This window comes from Mirounga angustirostris, unplaced genomic scaffold (assembly GCF_029215605.1).
Source record: "Mirounga angustirostris isolate CCGP_5_RB_7025 unplaced genomic scaffold, mMirAng1.0.hap1 SCAF_5, whole genome shotgun sequence".
Classification (NCBI taxonomy): domain Eukaryota; kingdom Metazoa; phylum Chordata; class Mammalia; order Carnivora; family Phocidae; genus Mirounga; species Mirounga angustirostris.
In genome coordinates, this window is record NW_026991713.1 from 79,852,607 (window position 1) to 79,872,954 (window position 20,348).

The following is a 20,348-nucleotide window of genomic DNA, read 5'->3' on the forward strand; positions in this document are numbered from 1 at the left end:
TCGTAAGAAGCAGTCCTTGCATTCAGAGTTGGAATGGAATTGGGCCGTCTGTTTTCCTGTATAATTAAATGTAGGATATGATTGAACATGTGGCACCCAAACATGTATTCCTTTCTCTAGGCCAAGCTTTACTGACATTAATAGATACAAATTAAGAATCAGCATTCCAAGTACTTTCTACAAGATTTTTTTCAGCTCCGGCTCTCTCTGGCCCGGGGAGCATTTATAACCTTGACTTGCACAGTGGGTGCCCTGTACCAAAACAGAGACAGTCCCTGGAACAAAGGAGTCAAAATGAACATTAGTTCGCATCTATCCCCAAACCGGAACTTTGAAGCCAACACTCATCTGAGAGATTTTATGTATGCAAGTTCATGTGTAATGTACTTCAAAACACATCCAAACAAGGTGTTTTCAGAGATTATGAAAATTTTATTAACAAAGAAAATCTGCATATGTGCATCCCGTTGAAAAACAACCACCTCAAACATGTAGAAAGCACTTTGTTTTCTATTCACTGTTTCATCAACACCAGAAAAATGCAATCGCAACACCAAAATGCAGACCAATATTTTTGAAGGAGATGATCATTTGAGATAATAAAGTACTAGAAAATCAGAGGAAAAGAATCAAGGTATCCATTTCACAGGCTGAAACACTGAGCCTGCAGCCAAACAAATGTTTCCACTGGGAGTCAATCTATTTGGCAGCAGCTCCTTTTAACACTGTCCTGAAGACCCCGTGTACATCCAGAAATATGACCGAGGTCTTAGAGTACAGTAAAAACCGACAGCCAGCACGACTGACAGAAGTTAATGGCGACCTAGCAATAGCTCAGAGGCAGTCACTGGAAAACGGAAAGGTGGGCTTCATGACAGGTTAGGATTGGTTTTTCAGGGCAACTTCGAAGTCTGTTCCTGATTAAATAAGCGCCCCACCGTTGTCCTCCAGAACCTTCCTTGGATACCCTCTGCCCACCCTTTACTAAAAATCTATAAACATATTCCAGATACAGCGCATGCAAGGAGGGGAAGAACAAGAGTATTTAGAGATTCTGATGTCCCGGCTGTGAATAGAAAACACACATATAATGGGTCCTCCCTGTCAGAACCCCTCCAAAGAGATCATATAGACGTTTAATTCAAAGAGGGGGGCAAAAGTCAGGCCTGTTACTTGACTACAGTTTCTAGGGCCTGGTGTAGCTATATTTTTAGGCTCGGCTCCAAGGAGCTGCCTCCACAAATTTGGACAGAGCGAGGGAGGCACAGATGGTGGTCACGTGAAGGCACAGACCGATCTAGTGGGCTCGGTGACAACGTCTGTACATTTAGGCTGCTGTATTCCTCCTATTTCAAGTACTGCCAAGTCCCGGCAGTTTCCCCTTTCCAAAGTCTTGATTCATTTCATTCTCCTGAAGGAGGTGGAAGAGGAGGAGGATTGCACAAATCTTACTGTTTTATGGTTTAGAAGAGACAGTCACCATCTTGGCTCCTTGTCAGTTTTTAAATGTAACATTTTGCTAAGTGTAAAGCTGTGTATCTGTTCCTTTTCTGTTGCCATTATTGTAACTTCAATATTTGCAAAACACAACCTCAAAATACTTTAAATCCAGGGCAAAGCAGTTTGTTATTCATGCAACACATTTCTTACATGTATCAATACTCAGTGAGTTCACAGCCCAGGACTCCTCTCTTGGTTTCTTTCCTGTTTTATTTGTTCCTTCTTTTACTTATGATTGTTTTTTTTCCTTCGGAGATTTAATAATGGTTTAATTACACAATAGCAAAATCCCCAATTTATATATATGCATGTATGTTTGTATATATATATATGTATGTATACATATACATATATATATATACTGATTATTATCAAAGTTATGTCAGTCCTGCCTGGTGGCACTGTTTAGAGAAAGAAAGCACATAAGCTAAAGTTATTCTACCCTTTGAAATACCTTGTGAATCACTTGTAAAGCATCGAGCACCTTGGTGTTGTATAGAATTTTAATTTTTCTAATATAAAACCTGTAGTGTTTGCTATAAAAAGTTGTTGAAGGAAGTCAGGGTGTGCTTCCAGTGGTGCCTGATTCATAGCAATTAGCATTCAATCACGAGTTTCTCACTCTCCTTTACAGAACAGCTACAATATTTCAGATTCGCAGCCATTTTCTTCTTTACGTAGGAAACTGTCCAAATCAGAATGGACTCAGTTATTGTTTTTTGTTTTGTTTTTTTTTTTTAACAGCGCACAGAGTATTTTTCAGGTCGTCATCAGGATGCTTGGTGTTCTCTCGCTATAGTTTTTGTGTGTGATCAAACCTCTGCCCCCAGGATTTTATCCACTAAGCCCTCCAATGTGAGTTCTTGGCCTGAGCTCATGTGCAGGAAGGCCGTTTTTAAAGCGAGTCAATACATAAAAAAGATTTTCACATCTGTTAATCAGGTGTTTTATCTGGGGAACATAAAAGCTATTTACAACCCTCCAACTTACCGACTTAATGTTTTTCTTTTTACTTGGATATTTATATTGTGTAGAAACTGACACCACTGTCGCAATCAATGGGATTGTTCGACTATCTTCTAAGGCAAACAAGAAAATGCTTTTCTTTTAGGTTTGAAATTCATGACTAGTGGAGTCTATCAATAGGCAATGTGGAGAGGCAAATTCATCTCCATTATTATCTTGAATCTCTGATTTCAATAGAGCATGCCAGTAGAGAAAGATCTTGATAACATTTATGCTGCATGAATTTGCATTCTGAGCTCCGTCCTTAAGACATGGATATTGTTCAGAACTTGATAATAAGAGAGAGAAGACTCCCATCATAGGGTACTTGTGCTTTTTTTCAAAGTCGCGGTAACTTAAAAACAAAACAAAATAAAAACTACTTTCCACGTCAGCGGGCAGATGCTCAAGTCAGGACTTCAAAACAGGAGTTGAAGTCTCTGGGTGGACTGTGCATAGAAGTCAATAATAGGATAACATATCAGATACACTTTTATGAATGGAACGCATTGGCATTCCCAATCTTCCTCAAAAGTACTTAGCTGCCAAGAGAGATACTTCACAACATATCACAAATGTGCTATTTGTACAAACATTGCCCATTACAAATGCTCTTGTTTTTGTTTAAATGAGTATTTTTAACCTGAGCTATTAATAAAAAACTTTTCTCTTCTCCCTTGTAAAGCTTGGCTTTCAGAAGAAAGAATCTTTAAGCCTCCTCTCTTGTGAGAGTAATTTCTCTGATGGTGCTATGTAAGAACAGCCAGGGCTCATTAAGTAGGCTTCGGAGCATAATTATAATTAACAATTAGGTAGAAATTAGTTTTAATGATTTGTTTTAGATGATAGAATAGAAGCATAATGTAATTATTTTTGAGCCTTCTACATCATTAAGAATACAACTACCACCAACTTTCAATTATTGAGAAGCAGACAATCATCCAAAGCATTTAGTTAGGGATCCACTTGCAGAGCCAAACTAAGGGGGCTGAGGGGAAAAGGGCCTTGGCCCCAGCCCAGGTGTTTATAATTATTCAACCTTTGCGAAGTCTCTCCCTTTTCTACTCGGCACCTTCAAGCTGTTTCATGCCTTGGAGACATCTCTACCAGGGAAAATAGAGACTCAACCTGGCTGTTCAGCTCTTCCCCACCCCCTGCCTTTCTCTAAGACAGTGGAGATAAGGTGGGGGTGTGGGTGGAAAATTCTGGAAAAGACGGCATAATTTAGCAAGTGAGCCTGAAATGCCAATTCACGCTATAAACTGAACTCACAGGAAAGAAGATTGTACAAATGATGAATAAAATGAAGACAGGTTTCCCCCACTTTCCGAAAGTTTGCTTTGTGCCACTTTGCTTTACAAAATAGCCATGTGAGTACCAGTTTTCGCTAATCGAAAGAAATCGGAAGAATTTTCACTTCTACAAAACAACTTCTTCGCTTTACACCATTTCAGTTTATGAAAGTTTGCATGGGTGGGAATGCTCTACTTTCAGAAGGCGGGGGAAATCTATAGGAGGAGGAAATTCCAGGCAGCAAGGATAGACGCATGCCGTTCTTTCCCTGTTCCGTGTTCCTTTAACGTCCCAAAGTCAATTTGGATCTGATTTTCCCTGTAAAAGGTTTTTAAAAATACTATAGAAACCTGAAGAGATGCTTTTATTTCCTGAAAAATACAAAAATATTCCTTTAGAACAGTAACTATTAGTTATTACTGTCAAAAGTTTCTCTCTCTCTTCCTCTCTCTCTTCCTTTCTCTTTTTTGACCTCAGCTAGTCAGTGGGCTGATTCCTCTCCCACCTTCCAGCAAGAACGCTAGACCTTTTGCTGCCGGCCTTCGGAAGCCGTGAGGGAGCACATTCTGACACCGACGTAAAAAACCTGGTACCTGTGTTTCCACATCACGAAGCAGGCCAGCAAGCACACGAGGCCGCAGAGCAAGTTAAGAATCATCTGGGTGAGTAAGAACAGTTTGAACGTGCCCGTGATGCTGGTACAGTCGGTCACATCCCTGTACACAAAGGTCCGGCTGAGGGGCTCCTCGGAGGGCAGCTTGCAGTGGCAGGCGTCGAGAGCCGACCCGCAGGAAAACTGGGTGAGCTGCGAATAGTGGTGGGCGGCAAAGGCCACGGCCAGCACGCAGACCATCAAGCCCCCAGCACTCAGCAGGAAATACAAGAGCTGCGGGAAAGCAGAAGAGAACCTTGCCAGTTACAAAGAACATTGGATGACTAGCTAATTCATCGAAGCTGTGCTTTCTCTTCTCTCATCAGGAAGGTCCCGAGGGAGGGGCTCTTCTTGCCTCAGAAACGGAGTCCTCAAGACAGAGGAATGGTCCTTACGCCCTGATCCTACGTTTATTTGCCATACAGATGTCGGGTGCATTTCATACATTGCGCCAACAATGTTAGCTTGATTGTGGGTTGTTTGTGGATGTGGATACCAGTTTAAGTGACTCCCAAGCATGAGAACCATCCCTGAAAGGCAGGCTGTGACTGTTTCTGACTTGAGAAACTGCTCATCTGAAGACTGCAGAAAGACTGGGAAGTAAAGAACACGTTTCTGCAATGTAAACACTGTGTTGGCCAGAGTTGGCAGTGATTGATCAACTGGGTTAATAAAAATGACAGTGTTCAATATAGTGACTGCCAACCTGTGTCCAGGAATGCCAGGATCCACAGTCAGAGGTTGCTGGAAAAAAAAAATTATGGTTCCAGAAGGTAGACAGCTGGATGTCAGCTTCATCACCTACAAGTCCCAACCCAAGTCTACCTATAACCCTGTAGTTCCAAGCATAAAAATAAACCCTAAATGGCCCTTCAGTTGCCAAGAGATTCTGAACACTGTTGGCCTACATGATAGCCTTGTGATGGAAAAGTCAGGTTCAAGATCTAAACTCTGCTGCTGAAGAACCATGGAATCCCTGAACAGGACATTTAGCTTACACCTGAAATGTGTTGATCAAAAATTGTGAGTGCTTGTTGACACAGTCACAACATAAAGCATTTTATTTTTTATTTTTTTTTAAAGATTTTATTTATTTATTTGAGAGAGAGAGAATGAGAGACAGAGAGCAGGAGAGGGAGTAGGGTCAGAGGGAGAAGCAGACTCCCTGCTGAGCAGAGAGCCCGATGCGGGACTCGATCCCGGGACTCCAGGACCATGACCTGAGCCGAAGGCAGTCGCTTAACCAACTGAGCCACCCAGGCGCCCCATAAAGCATTTTATAGAACAAGAAATGTTCCTGGGATTGCACTGACCTACTGGAAACATTTCTCTTCATGGTCCCACCTGCTGAGGGTCTAGATAAGGAACAGAGTCCCTAGCTGTTGGAACTAGTGTACTGAACCCAGTTCTTTGTGTGAGATTTGCATACCACCGTCAAAAGTTTCTTGTAGAGCAGTTCTGGTGAATGTGAACTCCTCAAAGTAAGGATAGTCCTACTCGTGTCCAGGTTCAGATTAAAGTAGCTCTAAAAAGATTATGCACTCCCTCCACTTCCAATGATCTGTCATTTAAAATAAAAACACATATCTAAGATTCTAAAACATGGGTACAAAAGTCCTCCAAGTGAGTGATTCTCCACACAGTGACAATTTCAAGTGCTTTCAAGTCTTAAATATAGAATACTTAAAAAGGTGTTTTTTTTTCTTTCTTGTAATTTGCATGTGTGCTGGTGCCCTAATCATGTGTCTAGTTTGCCTGAAGCTTGACTGAGGGCATAGGAGGAAGGTGGAACTCACTGGCTAAACCATCTTGTCTTAGCATGTCTACACAACCAAGGAGTGCCTAGCTTCTCTGGATCGTCCCATCAAAGACATCATAAACACACACACTCTTCTTCCTCTTCAAATCACTTGAAGAATTGTCAGTTGGAACCCACCTGTTTAATCTGCAAAACAGTTTATTGCAATGTCTTCTATCTCAGGGACACAACAAGGAGAACTTCTATTTAACACGTTTAGTCTCCCTTGGAGGAAGGGAAGCAGATAAATCCAAATGGGCACCGTTAAAAATTTAAAAAGGAAAGATTCAATGTGTTATATTGAATATATCCCCTCCCTAAATTTTCAGTGGCCGTATTTTCTGCAAACACTATAGTGCTCAGGCTAAAGAGTATGAGTTTATTTTTGTGGGAACACTGGGGCAGAATATTTGAAATATTCTGGGTGGTTCTGAAATCTTTGGGCCTGACGATCGACTTCAAACTCCTGACACTAAGAGCCAGGTTAAAGTGTGCCCATCAGAGCCGTGTTTCCAGTGCAGGCAGCATGGAACTGGGAACTATTTGCTTTGGGGATGTGGGTACATTGGTGCCTTTACCAGCAGGGAAGGCCCAAATTAAAGGAATAATTTCCCACCTGAGAGTCATCTGCTTAGTAGAATGCCCCCAATTGGAGTTTTGTCTGCACATTTTATTGCTATCAATGGATGGAACTGAGGAGGTCTTGCAATAACACTCCTACCTCCAACACACACATACATCCTTAGCAGATTTCTTTAACATTCATTGGGACAATATCTTGAAGCAATGAAAATAATCCCTCATTCTCAGTCTGCAAATAGCTCGAATGCTCGCAAAAAATATTATTCTCTCATAATCACAGAAATCCATTTGCTGAAATGAGAATTTTGCCTATTTTTAAAAGATCACCTTTTGGCTTAGATATGAACAGGTTTGCCTGAGACATTTAACAAGTGTACAGCAGATTGATGGTTAGGAGCATAAACTGGGGAGCCAGAGTGTCCGCAGTGGAATCCTGATTCTTCCCTTCTTAGCTACGGACCTAGGGCAAACTAATCAATCCCGTGTGTACCTGTATTTCTTCGCCTTTAAGCTTGGAATGATGATCATAATAGCGCCTATGGTCATAGGATTATTATAAGCATCAAAAGAGTTGATACCGGTAAAGGGCTTAGAGCTGTGTCTAGTACATAGTAGCACTACTTAAGTATTTGTGAAATCAATAAGCAAATTACTAGAGATGGAAAGAGCTGCCAATTCTCAAGACTCTTAGGATATCAACTCTACCGGCTTTGTCTTATTCTCTGTCACATGGGAGTAACAGCACATACTTGGCTTATAGAAAGGATGTAAACATTTACACAAACACTGGGCTTGCTCAATCTTAATTGAGCATCTTAAAGATGCTAGAAGCCAGCTTGCGCACAAACAAAAGCCATGCCCCTCAGCTCCTTTGAACATGAATGCATTTTCATGGGGGCGTATCTCACACACTGTGACTCTGCATCTCCCACCCCGTGAAAACATCAGGCCGAGTAAACGGGTGTGAGCCACAGAATCAAATTTCTTATCCATTTTAAGACATAAATACATATTCGATCCCCGCTCCCCGCCAAGCCTGCGGGCTCCTTCTGCAGCGCCGTATAGCATTTCTCCTTCACGGCTCTTAAATCATCTGACAGCAACAAGCTTCTGGGTGAGAATCTGTAATTTAAAACCGAGGGGCTTGCTTTACCTACACGGCACGAATAAACTATCAATGAAAGTGTTCACGATGACCTTGGGAATGCGAGCAAATAGATCTTGATGGAAGCGGGGCCCGGGACGCGTCTGTCTCGCCCGCGGGCGGGCAGGGGGGGCGCCGAGGGCCCCCGCGCTTATGTAACGCTCGCTCGCGGCCTCTAATTGGTACCCGGCTGCAGCCTCAACGCTCGGCGGCTCGGGGAGGAGGGCGGTTCGGCTTCGACTTAATTACCCTCCCCGGCGGCAGGCGCGGGGAGCCCCCTGCAGCAACAGCGGCAGCCGGGGGGCCTCGTGTCCGTGGGCGCGGGCGACCGCGCCTTAAATGCCCTCGCGGGGAACGCGCCCGGGAGTGCTGCCAAGCACATGAACCGGACACGTTTCTGAAAGTCAGCCAGGTGAGCGCCGAGAAGACAGGGCCACGAGGAAAGGCGGGAGGCCCAATCCCGGGCCCCAGGGGCAGGGCCAGGGGGGAAGGAGCAACGCGCCGGCGGCGTCGCAGGCCCGCCCGAGCGCGGCCAGCGAGGACTGAAGTCGCCTGAGGGGCAAGCCAAGTCCCCCGGCCATTGTCTCTAAGAAGAAGGGAGAGGGGCGCGCGCGCGCGCGCTCAGGCTGCGGAGAGCCGCGGTGAGCCCCCGGAGTGACTGCCCTGGCCGTCTGGCTCTGCAACGGGAGCGGGGAGAAAAGTCTCCAACAAAGCTTAGGCCTGGGTATCCATACGCAGGCACTCAAATGCGGTTACGCTAGTGAGAAACATCTCCTGAAGCTGCATTTCGTGCCTTCCCTCCCCCCGCCCCCCAGCTGGTGTGGAGGCACAAAGAAAGTCGGCTGTAACTTGGGCCTTTGGAAACCCTGGAGACGGGCTGAAGCTCATTTTAGACCTGAAGATAATATAGCGGGCGCCTTAGAGAGCTGACAGCAAGCACCACTAAAGGTCACACTCAGGAGAGGAGAAAACTGCCTCCGTATTTGTCAGTGCCTGTCACAGGTGGGGCGGGGCGGGGGGGAGGTAGCTAATGAGATCTTCTTAGTGCGGAATTCTCAACCTGGCTGACATTGGCACGGACTTATTTTATTTTATTTTATTTTATTTTTGTCCTTGCTCCTTATTTTAAGTGCAGGTTGTTGAGATGGCTTTGGGGGTCTCTGTGAAGCTGATGCTGGTGCTTCTGCTGGGTCATCTGGAGGGGAAATGGGGGCATTTCACATAAGCTGATGAACCTAGCAGAGAGCACTTTTTTACCCTAGTGAAAGAGGTTCCTGTAATTTAACAGGGCATTTCTTACTAGGCTTTCTGGCTTTTTTTTTTTTTTTAAGTCATCACTAAGCCTTGCTGTGTATAGTCAGACCTCTACAAAAAAAGTAAACATGGACTGATGCCTGCTCTATCTGGCCTTCTTTTAAGGAACACCCTCGGAAAAAGTAAAAATTCCAAATGTAGGCATATCCATGAAATTATATCAATTTTTTAAAATAGAATCCCTTATTTTTTTAATTAGAAAAGTTATATCTAACTATTGGAGAACATTTCAAAATTAGAGAAAAAGACTACAGACTGCAGTTGTCTTCCCACCACTCACAGATAACTATTTTTTTCTATGCACAGAGCTATTTTTTTTATTTCTGTAGGATCATACCATATATTTTGTGTAGCCAGCTTTTGATAATAATGTGAACATTTTTATTCCATTAATTACTCTTTTACAACCTGATTTAAATCTCATACATATAAGCATTTTGCTGTTTTATGTCAACTGCTTCAATTATACTAGAATACAAAATATCTTTTCTGCAACTTCCTAATTTCTAAATAAGAGCTGACTTACTCTTATGCACTATGCTTTCTTGTTTGAACAAAGAAGTATCCAGTTGTTATGTGTTTTGTTACAAAAGAAAAGTAAACAGTGTGAATGGACCAAAAAAAAAAAAAAAAAACCAACAACCCTCAATAAACTAACATTACAGAAAACGTTTTGTTCTGGGCTACAAGTAGTTGAAAGAAAATGTAGGAATTTGATTTCTACTAGCTCTGATTGCTGAGTTGGGTGTTTATCTCCCTAAACTCTAAAAGGGTGTGTCTGTTTCCCTCTGGAGCAGATTCTACTGTGCAGTGAAAATGCTGTGTACTTGAAATGGTTCCAACCAAATGCACCATCTTTAATGGAGGAAAAAAAGATACATGCATGGGAAAGACACACACACTTGTTAAACCATCCATATCCCTCCCCTCCCCCACTTTACCCTCAGACTCTTGGCACAGATCATCTGGATACACCCAATGTACTTTTTCTGTCTCAGTGATCCCACCTACAGGAGGAAATACACTTAGACCGCCTCCTTATTAAAATATTCTAAAAACCCCCAAGATATGGAAGTGGGCACTAACAGAGACACCTTTTCCCTGGCCAAGTGTTTTGCTGAACTGATGAATTTTCAATATTCCTTGTAAGGACACTGAAGGACAGATTTCATATGCTCTGTGCCAACCTAGTGCATGGAAATTAAGACTTTAAAAAAAATCAGCATTACCTTTGGGGTCTGGATGAATGCCCTCCTAAAACATTTTTTTGGCCTGCATAAAAATGCAATTTCTAGAATAATCTGATATGCAACCCCCTAAAAAGCATTCTTTTATTTTGTACTTGTGGGTTTTTTTTTCTGTGTGATGATAAAAGAGAAAGAAAAATGACAACTTACTTTCATAACAAACTGGATACATGTCCGTTCGTCAACTTGATATGAGACACAAAGCATAAACAAACCAAGATAGGCCACTAAGCAGACCTGCAAGGAAGGACATGGACGAAAAGGGTGTTATCAGGGCCAGTCGTGCATCCTAATGACATCAATCTCAGCGTCTTTCACCAGTAAAAGCCTTGTTATCGAGGCGCTCATTTCATTTACTTATCTGTATGTGTTATTTCTTTCTCGGCTTGAAGAACAGAGTTTTCAAAATAGTAAAATCAATTTCTTTCAATTGAGCCAGTATTTATTAAGTCCTTTTGATGTGCCAGGTGCTGTATGAGGTCCTTTAGAATACAAAATGATGAATAAAATTTCCTCAACCTCAGCAAGTGTAGAGTCCAGTCGAGGCCAAGATAAGTGCCCGTACTATTCTAAGACAGGGCATTATATGTTGAATGCTATTCAGAGAAGTACAAAAAGGGGAAAAAATAACATTGAGTTGGGCAATTTAAAAAGACTTCACTAAAGAGGCAGATTTGAAATGGTCCTTGAAAGGGATGATGATAATAATGATAATGATTGTGAACGTTTACCTACGACTGACTTTGTGCTGGCGATCTTCTAAGGGCTTTGTATGGGTTTCCTCGTGCAATCATCACAAAACCCTAGGAAGTAGGTGCTGTTATGATCCTCATATTATAAATGAGGAAACAGAAGCACAAAGCTAGTAAATAATGAAACCAGCACTCAAAAGAGGTAGTTGGGGTGAACAGCACAAGCAATTGCACAGAGGTAGGCTGGTGGCGGGGAGAGTAGCAAATATATACCTGTAGTTGAAATAACAAAATATAGAGCAGAACAGTCAGTTAAAAATCTAGGGATATAGGATTGATTTAGGAAGTAATGGGACTCCCTTGAAATTTTTTGACCAAATGACATGACTCAAGACATGTTTCAGGAAGATGAGCAGTGGTGTTGGGTAGGTTGGCGGTGAGAACGCCGGGATATCATTTTACTAATCTAAGCAAAATTACTATATCAGGGGGGCCAGAGCTGAGATGACGCATGCAAAGTCAGAGAAAGAGGCAGAGAGGAAAGGTATATAGTCCAGCAGAATCTGCACGTCGTGGCTTCAGCATGACTGACAGGAGGACACTGGCCAGGGAGAAAAAGGAAGTGATCCCCCCATGTTTGAGTGTCCACAAAGGGAAGAAGGGGGCTGGGAGGAGGAGGAATGACAACTTTGAGAGAAAAGATACTAAACTGCTTTGTCAAACCAGATTTTTTTTTTTTTTTAGTGCACTGTGATTTAGTTTCTAATCAAAATGTATTTATTCACACTTAATTTTGGAAAGGTTAAAATGTTGCTAAGTTCTACTTTAGGATAGAAACCAAAAGCAACAGAATTGCATTTTCTAATAAGCACAAGTTTCCTAGAGACAGATGTTAGAAGAGTGGCTGAGTATCACCTGGCAAGTCATTAAATAACTGGTTTGGTGATCATTTCCACCCCTAGGGCTAGCTTTACACCACAGGGTGGGAGAGCTGTTTACTTACAATGCCAACATAGCATTTTAAGGTAATGCTTCTATCCTATTCTCCCCTGGACATAATCAATAAGTTGCTTCTGCCCTCATAGGTTCCCAAGTCGAGAGTTGTTCAGGTTCCTACTGGGCCGTGAAGCCAAAAGCCAAGCCTGCTTTTAGTACAGGCTTTTCCATCATTAGGACTGGCTGATAACTTAATAGTAACATTCCCAGGGGAGAGATGCAGCATTAAAATACATGAGCATGGCACAGGTTGGAGAGAGCTGGGTGGAAAACAAAGTAGGTAGGACCCAGGGAGGCAGCTTTTTGGCAAAGCACTGGCAGATGCAGAAGTAATGATCTTGAAGTTACGTGTAGAGCCCACAACATGGCTGACATTCCCAGGTCAGGGATGGATTTCTTTCTCAAAATTCATTTTTAAAAATTATCTAATTGAGGGGCGACTGGGTGGCTCAGTCGGTTAATCGGCTGCCTTCGGCTCAGGTCATGATCCCGGGGTCCTGGGATCAAGTCCCGCATCGGGCTCCCTGCTCCGCGGGGAGCCTGCTTCTCCCTCTCCCTCTGCCTGCCTCTCTGTCCGCTGTGCTCTCTATCTCTCTGTCAAATAAATAAATAAAATCTTTAAAAAAAAAATCTAATTGAGGTATAAGTTTGATCAGGCCTGTAGGGGCTTACTATGTATTCTCACATTACAAATTTACAGAACTGAAACAATGGAAGAAAGACCTTTTTTTTTTTTTTTTGCTTATTGGCAACAAAACAGATGGAGGCTTCTCCATCTTGCTTTTATGTGGAGTGTTAAATCCCTAAGCACATGCCTGTACACCCCTGTTCACATCTGTCTGCAAGTACCCAGGATCCAGCTCTCTCCCATATAACTGTCTTTGTCTCTAGAGGCTGTTGTGAAGTGGGCACCTGCCAAGACTCTCCTCTTTGTCTTCATGAGAGACACATTCCCATAATCAGGCCTAAATGACCCACATCTTCAAATCTGACTCTGTGCCTTGCTTGAACAAATTTTCCCACTTTAGTAGTATCTACTTCTTTGTAGCCTTAATTTAGGCCAATTTCCAGAAAGAAGGTGCACAGGAACATATGACCTCATTCTAGGGCATTTCTCTTAGTCAACTGACAGAACTGTTTTGAGAACATACACTAGCCAGACCTTGTGCATGGCTCTGGGAATTGAGAGGTGAAAAGACAGAGCCTCAGCCTTCCAAGAGCTCTCTCCCAGTGCAGTGGGGAAAGAGAGGACAATGAAGTTAGAATACCATGTAAGTACTAAGACCTCGTCTGTCATCATACCCAGGAGCGGTGATCAACCCCAAAGGCAACTTGGGGACACTTCCTGAAGGGAGACGGATTTTGAAGGATAAGCAGAAATTAGTTAGGAGAGGAATGTGAGGAAGAATAAAGAAAGTACTAGTAGGTACAAAAGCATGGTGAGATGCAGAGTAAACATTTGAGGACTCCCATAGCCCCCGTGCAGAAGATTAGAGAAGAAACAGTGAAAGATGTGTTTATAGAGATGGACAGGAGGTCGGTCACAAATGACTTTTGTTTCCATCTGGGGCATTCAGCACAGTGGAATGGTACAATCTACATGGCCTTTTAGAATGGTCCTTCTGGCCGTGAAGAATGGATTGGGAAAGGAAGACTAGCTGAGAGGCCCTGGTGCATCTGTGGAGAAATGGTGAGTGCCTGAGCTCAGCTAGCAGTGGGGAGAGAGAGTGGGTGTGTTGAAACGACAGGAGGGAAACAGAATCCTTAGGCTCTGAAAACCACCAGAGGTGAACCCTGCAGGGGCGGGAGGGGCCAGGAAGGTGCTCAGCGACCTGACTTGAGCTGCCAGGTGGATGGTGCTGACATTTAGGGAGACACAAGAGAGCAGAATGGGAGTGGAAAGTGATGCTGCCCACAGGGATTCAAAGCTCAGCCACATGGCCCTAGAGCTCAGGAAGGATGTCTGAGCTGGAGAGAAGCACTTGTTAGTCATCAACATACATGAAGTCATTGAAACCATCAGAAATGCTAGATCATCCAGAGAGTCTAGTGAAAACAGAAAAGAGCCAAGGAAGTTGCCCAGTTATGAAAAACTTTTGACTCTTTTGAACGGAAGGCATCTCAAACATACTTATAATTTTGGTGGTACATCATAACATGTCTAAATATTATGAAACTGTCCTTTTGGATTTTGGGATTTCACTTTTAGGTCCTTGTAGAGGGTCTTTGCTATAAAGCCTGAATACATTCAACACACTTTCATTTCTTAGCCTTCTGCTAGGGCTCGGGAGGCTCCAGGAGGGGCGAACTTCTTTTTCTCACCTACAGATCCACATGTTAGAACAATACTTCTTTATCAGGCAGCTTATTGGTGTTTGGCACTTTTAGAAGAGTAGTATTTATTGAAACTTAAAACTGAACGTTTTATGGCCATGGGGAGGAATCCAGATTTCTCACGCCAGACGAAGGGTCTCGTTTCCTGAGCTGGCAGGCCATGGATGCCCCAGGAAGACAGGGTGTTCTGACTTCCCAGGCAGGGAGGAGGAGCTCATGTTAATGAGCAGTGAGACCCGCCAGGTCTATCTGGAACAACATTCCTGGATTCTGGGCCAGAGCTTCCATTAGATTTGGTGAGGTGAGGCCCATGGGACAGAAAAAAAACAAAACAAAACAAAAAAACAGTTATGTAAGGTTTTCAAGAAGGCCCTCGTTGGACCAGACACCCAGGCCTGGGGTGAACAGGTGGTATCACTGAGCACAATGCCAAACAAGAACGGGGTGGCACTGGGGAAAGGACATGTGGGCTTTAAGAGCCTGGGAAGATTTAGTCCATGTACAGACAGATAACAGAAGCTTGGAATGATTTTCTTTTTAATGGGAAAAAAGATGACTACTATCATCTTCAATCAATTTTTAGATGTATGTTTCTACAGTTTGTTTAGCATCAAAAGAAAACCCAAGTCCTACATTCCACTTTCTGTCTAAAGATATTCTTTATCTGCTCAGAGTGAAGGCTTCACTCTTTCTTGTGAGTTAGAAAGTTAGACAGGGATGAAATGTTCCCTGAGTGTTAGATCCATTTCTAGATGTAGGAGTCTTGAGTCTTGTCACACATTGTCTTTGTTTTCATCAGTAGGCCTATTGTGCCTGCAGTGAGGCTTTTTAAGGGCTGGCATTATGCAAAAAAGGTGAATGCCGGACCAGTGTCTGGGAGATTTACCTACATATTATTTTTTTCCTTTTCATTCTGGCATAGCTAGAAGATACCAGTGTAAAACATTTTGTGAGAATGTGAATTACTGATATTTACTTCTCTCCATGTCGTCTGGATTTATATTCTGGTCTTGTGACATTCACACAACCTCCAATTTATTTGTTTTCTTCTTTTTGTTGTCGACAGAGCTGCTTGACAGGGCTACCTGGGGAATACAACCTTCCCCTGTCAAATGCCTTTCAAAGTCTCTCTCCTCCTTCCACCCCAGCCCTTTCATCTGTGTACCTGAAACGTGACTCTATTTCTGTAAGTTAATCAACTTTCACCTTTATATTCAGTCAATATAGTAACAAGATGAACTCTCTTCTCCTGTTTGAACAGAGAATTGATCAACGAGAGATGTAGCAGAACTGTAAGTCTTCCTCTGGATGTTTCTTAAGAGAATGTCTGGATTTTCATCTATTAAATAGGATTTAAGGGAGACTATTACAAATCTTTTTCAACAAATGATCAACATGGCGATCTGTCGACCCGAATGCAGTCTCACTTGGGAGAATTGTTGATTAACACATAGTGTATCAGAGATTTAAATAATATATAAAAAAACACTTCATGAGGATCTACTAAGGAATGTTTATTGGATCGAGATTTCAGAAGGATGGGAGAGAATATTTTAGCATCACTTAAGCATTTTTACCAGATTCTCATTGCCACGGCCTTATGGTAAGACAAAGTCGAAGCCAGTGGTTCAGAAGGACTTGGTAAAAACTGGCCCCATCCCCAGAATTTCTGATCCAATTGGTCTGGGGTGGAGACGAAAAATTTGCATTTTTAACAAATTACTGGGTAACATTGCTGGTCCTAAAACAACACTTTGAGAACCACTAGTCTAAGCTAAAAACATAGTCTTCTTCATGTTGACACCTGGTATGGGGTTTATCTGAAAGATTGGGATCTGGAGTGATGCACTGACAAGCGGAGTTTCCTATAAAAGACTTGTTTATTATAACTAATAATGAGATATAATAACAATAATTTCCTCATAAAGAAATTTAGTCTTTCCTACTGTAGGAACCCTTAAAACTGGAGGGAAAAATCCTTCGTTGCTATCAACGTGAAGTCACTGAACTTGGTGTTGGGAAGAGATGTGCACAGTCTGCTCTCTCAAGCCTGGAGCACATCCTGGCACCTCTACCCCATTCTCTGCTTCCTGTGAGTCCCTGCTCTTGCAGAAGCATCTGGTAACCAAGTGAGATTCGTTTGCAACTAAAGAGGAAAGTTTGGCACATTACTCTTTCCTAGTTCTTTGGAATCCCTGAAACCAGCCTGCAGAATCAAATATAAAGATGCAAGGGAGAGACCCAGAGACAAATCCTAATATTCATCTCCTAATTTGTGGAAATGGAGTAAGAACTGATACAATGTAATCTTTCAGATCTTGCTATTAACGGTCACCCTGATATCAGTATTACTTCCCACTGAGGTTAGCTCAACAACCTTTATTGAGGTAGATACTGGGACTAGGAAGAAGAATAAGATACCCTCTTTGCCCTTTGGAAATTCACAGTTTAACCCCTACTTTGCTGAAGAACTGAGGCATAGGAAAATTAATTGCTGTGGGTAATGACCAAGAGGGAATATGAGGAGTCAACAGCAGCTCATACAAATCCTTCCTTACTATTCACTCATCAAAACCCCTCATCCTTCCTAAGTGTAAGGAACATTGAATCAATTGTGTTTTTTTTTCCTCCTGTGTATTTTTTATTTTTTTTAATAAGTTTTTTTATTTATTCATTTGAGACACAGAGATACAGAGAGAGAGAGAGCATGAGCAGGGGGAGAGGCAGAGGGGGAGGGAGAAGCAGGCTCCCCGCTGAGCCAGGAGCCCGATGCGGGGCTCGATCCCAGGACCCTGGGATCATGACCTGAGCCGAAGGCAGACGCTTAACCATCTGAGCCACCGAGGCGCCCCTGTGTATTATTTTTTAAAGACAATAAAGTTTTTGGTGTTAAATGGGACTTCAGTATGGTAGAATTATGAGGTTATTCCCGCCCCATAGTTATTATTATTAGTTATTATTTAAATTACATTTTTGGGTAAAGCACGATAAAAGGACTCAAAAATACTCCTCCTATCAGATGCGGTAAGAAAAGTAAAAATAACTCTCAAAAGCATGAAACATTAATTAACAGTTTGTTCAACAATGGTAACTGTTATTTAGTTTTGTTAAAATCAAGTAGGAAACTATAAGTATAATTAAATGCCACACGGGGGGAAACTGTAGGCTAGGGTTGATGCTTGACTCTATTATCTTTCTAGCTAAATGATCTTGGACAAAGTTATTTAATTCTTCTTAGCCTCAGTTTCCCCATCTATAAAATAGAGACAATAATGCCTTCTTTTGGTGGTTAATTCAAAGAGTAAAGATAAGGTAAATAAGGTGCCTACAATAATGCCTAAGAAATAACTGGTAGTAATTATTATAATAATTATTATTGCAAGTCACTTATACGTTTATTAGAGTAGACCAAATTTAGAGCATATTTAAGGGCTCACAAATGTATTTTTTTTAAAGATTTTATTTATTTATTTGAGACAGAGAGAATGAGAGACAGAGAGCATGAGAGGGAGGAGGGCCAGAGGGAGAAGCAGACTCCCCGCCGAGCAGGGAGCCCGATGTGGGACTCGATCCTGGGACTCCAGGATCATGACCTGAGCCAAAGGCAGTCGCTTAACCAACTGAGCCACCCAGGCGCCCCAGAGCTCACAAATGTATTACCAAAAAATAAATTAATTAATTAAATAAAATTGATAACACGTGTACTGTCTTGGTTACAAATACCACGCAGTCTACTTTGTATTAGTGGATACCAGTGGATATTTGCCATGATCTTTATATTTACACAAGAAAAACTAATTATCAAGTCTAGATGTTTAGACATCTTAAGGCCAACTTTCAGCACTTTTATGTGCCAGACATTACAATTAAGCACTCTAGGTAAATTATCCCATTGGGTCTTCATGAAAATCCTATGAAGTAGTCACTGTTATTAGCCCCATTTCATAGATGAGGAAACTAAGCCTCAGAAGGGTTTTATGCTCAAAGTCACAGAGCAAATACAGAGCTGAGGGCTGTACCAAGAGTCCAGAGCCTGGCTCTCAACCATCACACAGCCTGGCCGCCCCCATGGAGGAATCTGGACAGCACTGGGAGTGAAATGGGAACTGCAGAAATGTGGAGAACATTTCAGCATCTGCTCTTCTCCTATGCTGAAAGCACCACTTCTCCTATGCTGAAAGCACCACTCCTGAGGCACCCTGTGCAAAACAGTCTTTCAGATGCAAATGACTGGCCAAGCTTGGGGAAGGTGATGTAGTCTTTAAGACTCCGCCTCTTCATGTGTAACAGAAAATAATTCTTTATAATTTGTGTTAAGGATCATAAATAACGTGCCTGCAATTGTAGTAGGTTTTATATTTTTTTTCCCATCTCATATGACCTCAAACTGTACCAGTATAATTTATGCTTAAATTTGAGCTGAATTGATTAATACATATAAATGTAGCCCTCTAACCCATCTTAGAAATAAGCTCATTCTGTCCCTTCAACAAATATTCATTTTGTACCTACCGCGTGCCAGGTACTCTTTGAGGGTCTGGAGATACCTCAGTAAAGAGAAGAGACAAAAATGACTGTCTTGATAGAGCCAATGTTTTAAAGTGGACAGGCAGGGGCGCCTGGATGGCTCAGTCATTAGGGGTCTGTCTTCAGCTCAGGTCATGATCCCAGGGTCCTGGGATCCAGCCCCGCATCGGGCTCCCTGCTCCGCGGGAAGCCTGCTTCTCCCTCTCCCACTCCCCCTGCTTGTGTTCCCTCTCCAGCTGTCTCTCTCTCTCTGTCAAATAAATAAATAAAATCTTAAAAAAATAAAAATAAAAAAATAAAGTGGACAGGCAGACCATAAACAAATTGGTCGACATAGATACATGTCGGTTGTTGGGAAGAGCCATGGAGGACATAGGACTTTACATCATTGCTTCTTTTTCCCACAAACATGACATATAGTAATTAGCAAGATACAAACAATAAATCCTCAAGGTGCTATGTTCCCCCCTTAAACACTGAACTGGTAATGCCCACCACACCTTTAAAAAGATGGTGGACTCACAGTTGTTTCTTATGAGAGCCTCACTCTTTCTGTTATTTCAACAACATGTACGCACTGTAAGTTACCTAAGATCTAACAGGCTCCATTAAAGATAACATACACATACCCCCAGAAAAGGGGCAACAGAGGGTAACTATATAAAGTTTTACAGCAAAGTGGGTCGCATGCCTAAAGATAGAGATGGAGGCAACATATCTTAGCTCTGGATCTGACAGACTTGGGTTCAAAACCCACCTCCACCACATTCTAGCTTTTTGTCTGGGACAAGCTAACCTCTTCAAGCCTCAGTTCCATCATCTGTGAGATGACCAACAATGCCTACTTTGAAAATGGCTCTAAGGCCTATAGGAGACAGTATATGTAAAGGATGTCATACAGTACCCAGGACATATGTCAAATGAATCCATTCATTTTGTGACTTGGGCTACTTTTGCTTTCATAGCAAGGGCCCACTTCTCAAAAATCTTCCCAGTATTGTTGACATAAATAGTTTGCAAACACCTAAGAGTTATACAATTCTTTTTCTGCTTCTTTTCCTTTTTGCTTCAAACCTATTTATCCTCTAATACCCAGGAAATGTCAACCTTGGTAACCATGCGAGTTGTATATGTTTCTCTGATGACACTATTATGGTTTTACAAAGACAAGTATTTAATTTCCGGGAAAAAAAATGCTGTTCAGCTAAAAATATTTTCTGTCCTAAGCATATCCAAGATTAATATTACTTTTTTTTTTTTTTTA

The 20,348-nt window shown here is 42.2% G+C and overlaps 1 protein-coding gene across 4 annotated transcripts in view; it reads right to left on the bottom strand.

Moving 5' to 3' along the window:
• Positions 1-201: 201 nt before the first annotated feature.
• SSPN (sarcospan) overlaps positions 202-20,348 on the bottom strand; it is a 113,900-nt gene continuing 93,753 nt past the window's right edge. For all 4 annotated transcript variants that reach the window (XM_045873734.3, XM_045873735.3, XM_064591482.1 and 1 more), the window contains 2 exons: positions 10,686-10,772; positions 202-4,684 (listed from right to left, as the gene is read on the bottom strand). In XM_045873734.3, coding sequence (XP_045729690.1) covers positions 4,319-4,684; positions 10,686-10,742 — 423 coding nt within the window. In that variant the 5' untranslated portion in view covers positions 10,743-10,772 and the 3' untranslated portion in view covers positions 202-4,318. The remainder of the gene's footprint in view (positions 4,685-10,685; positions 10,773-20,348) is intronic.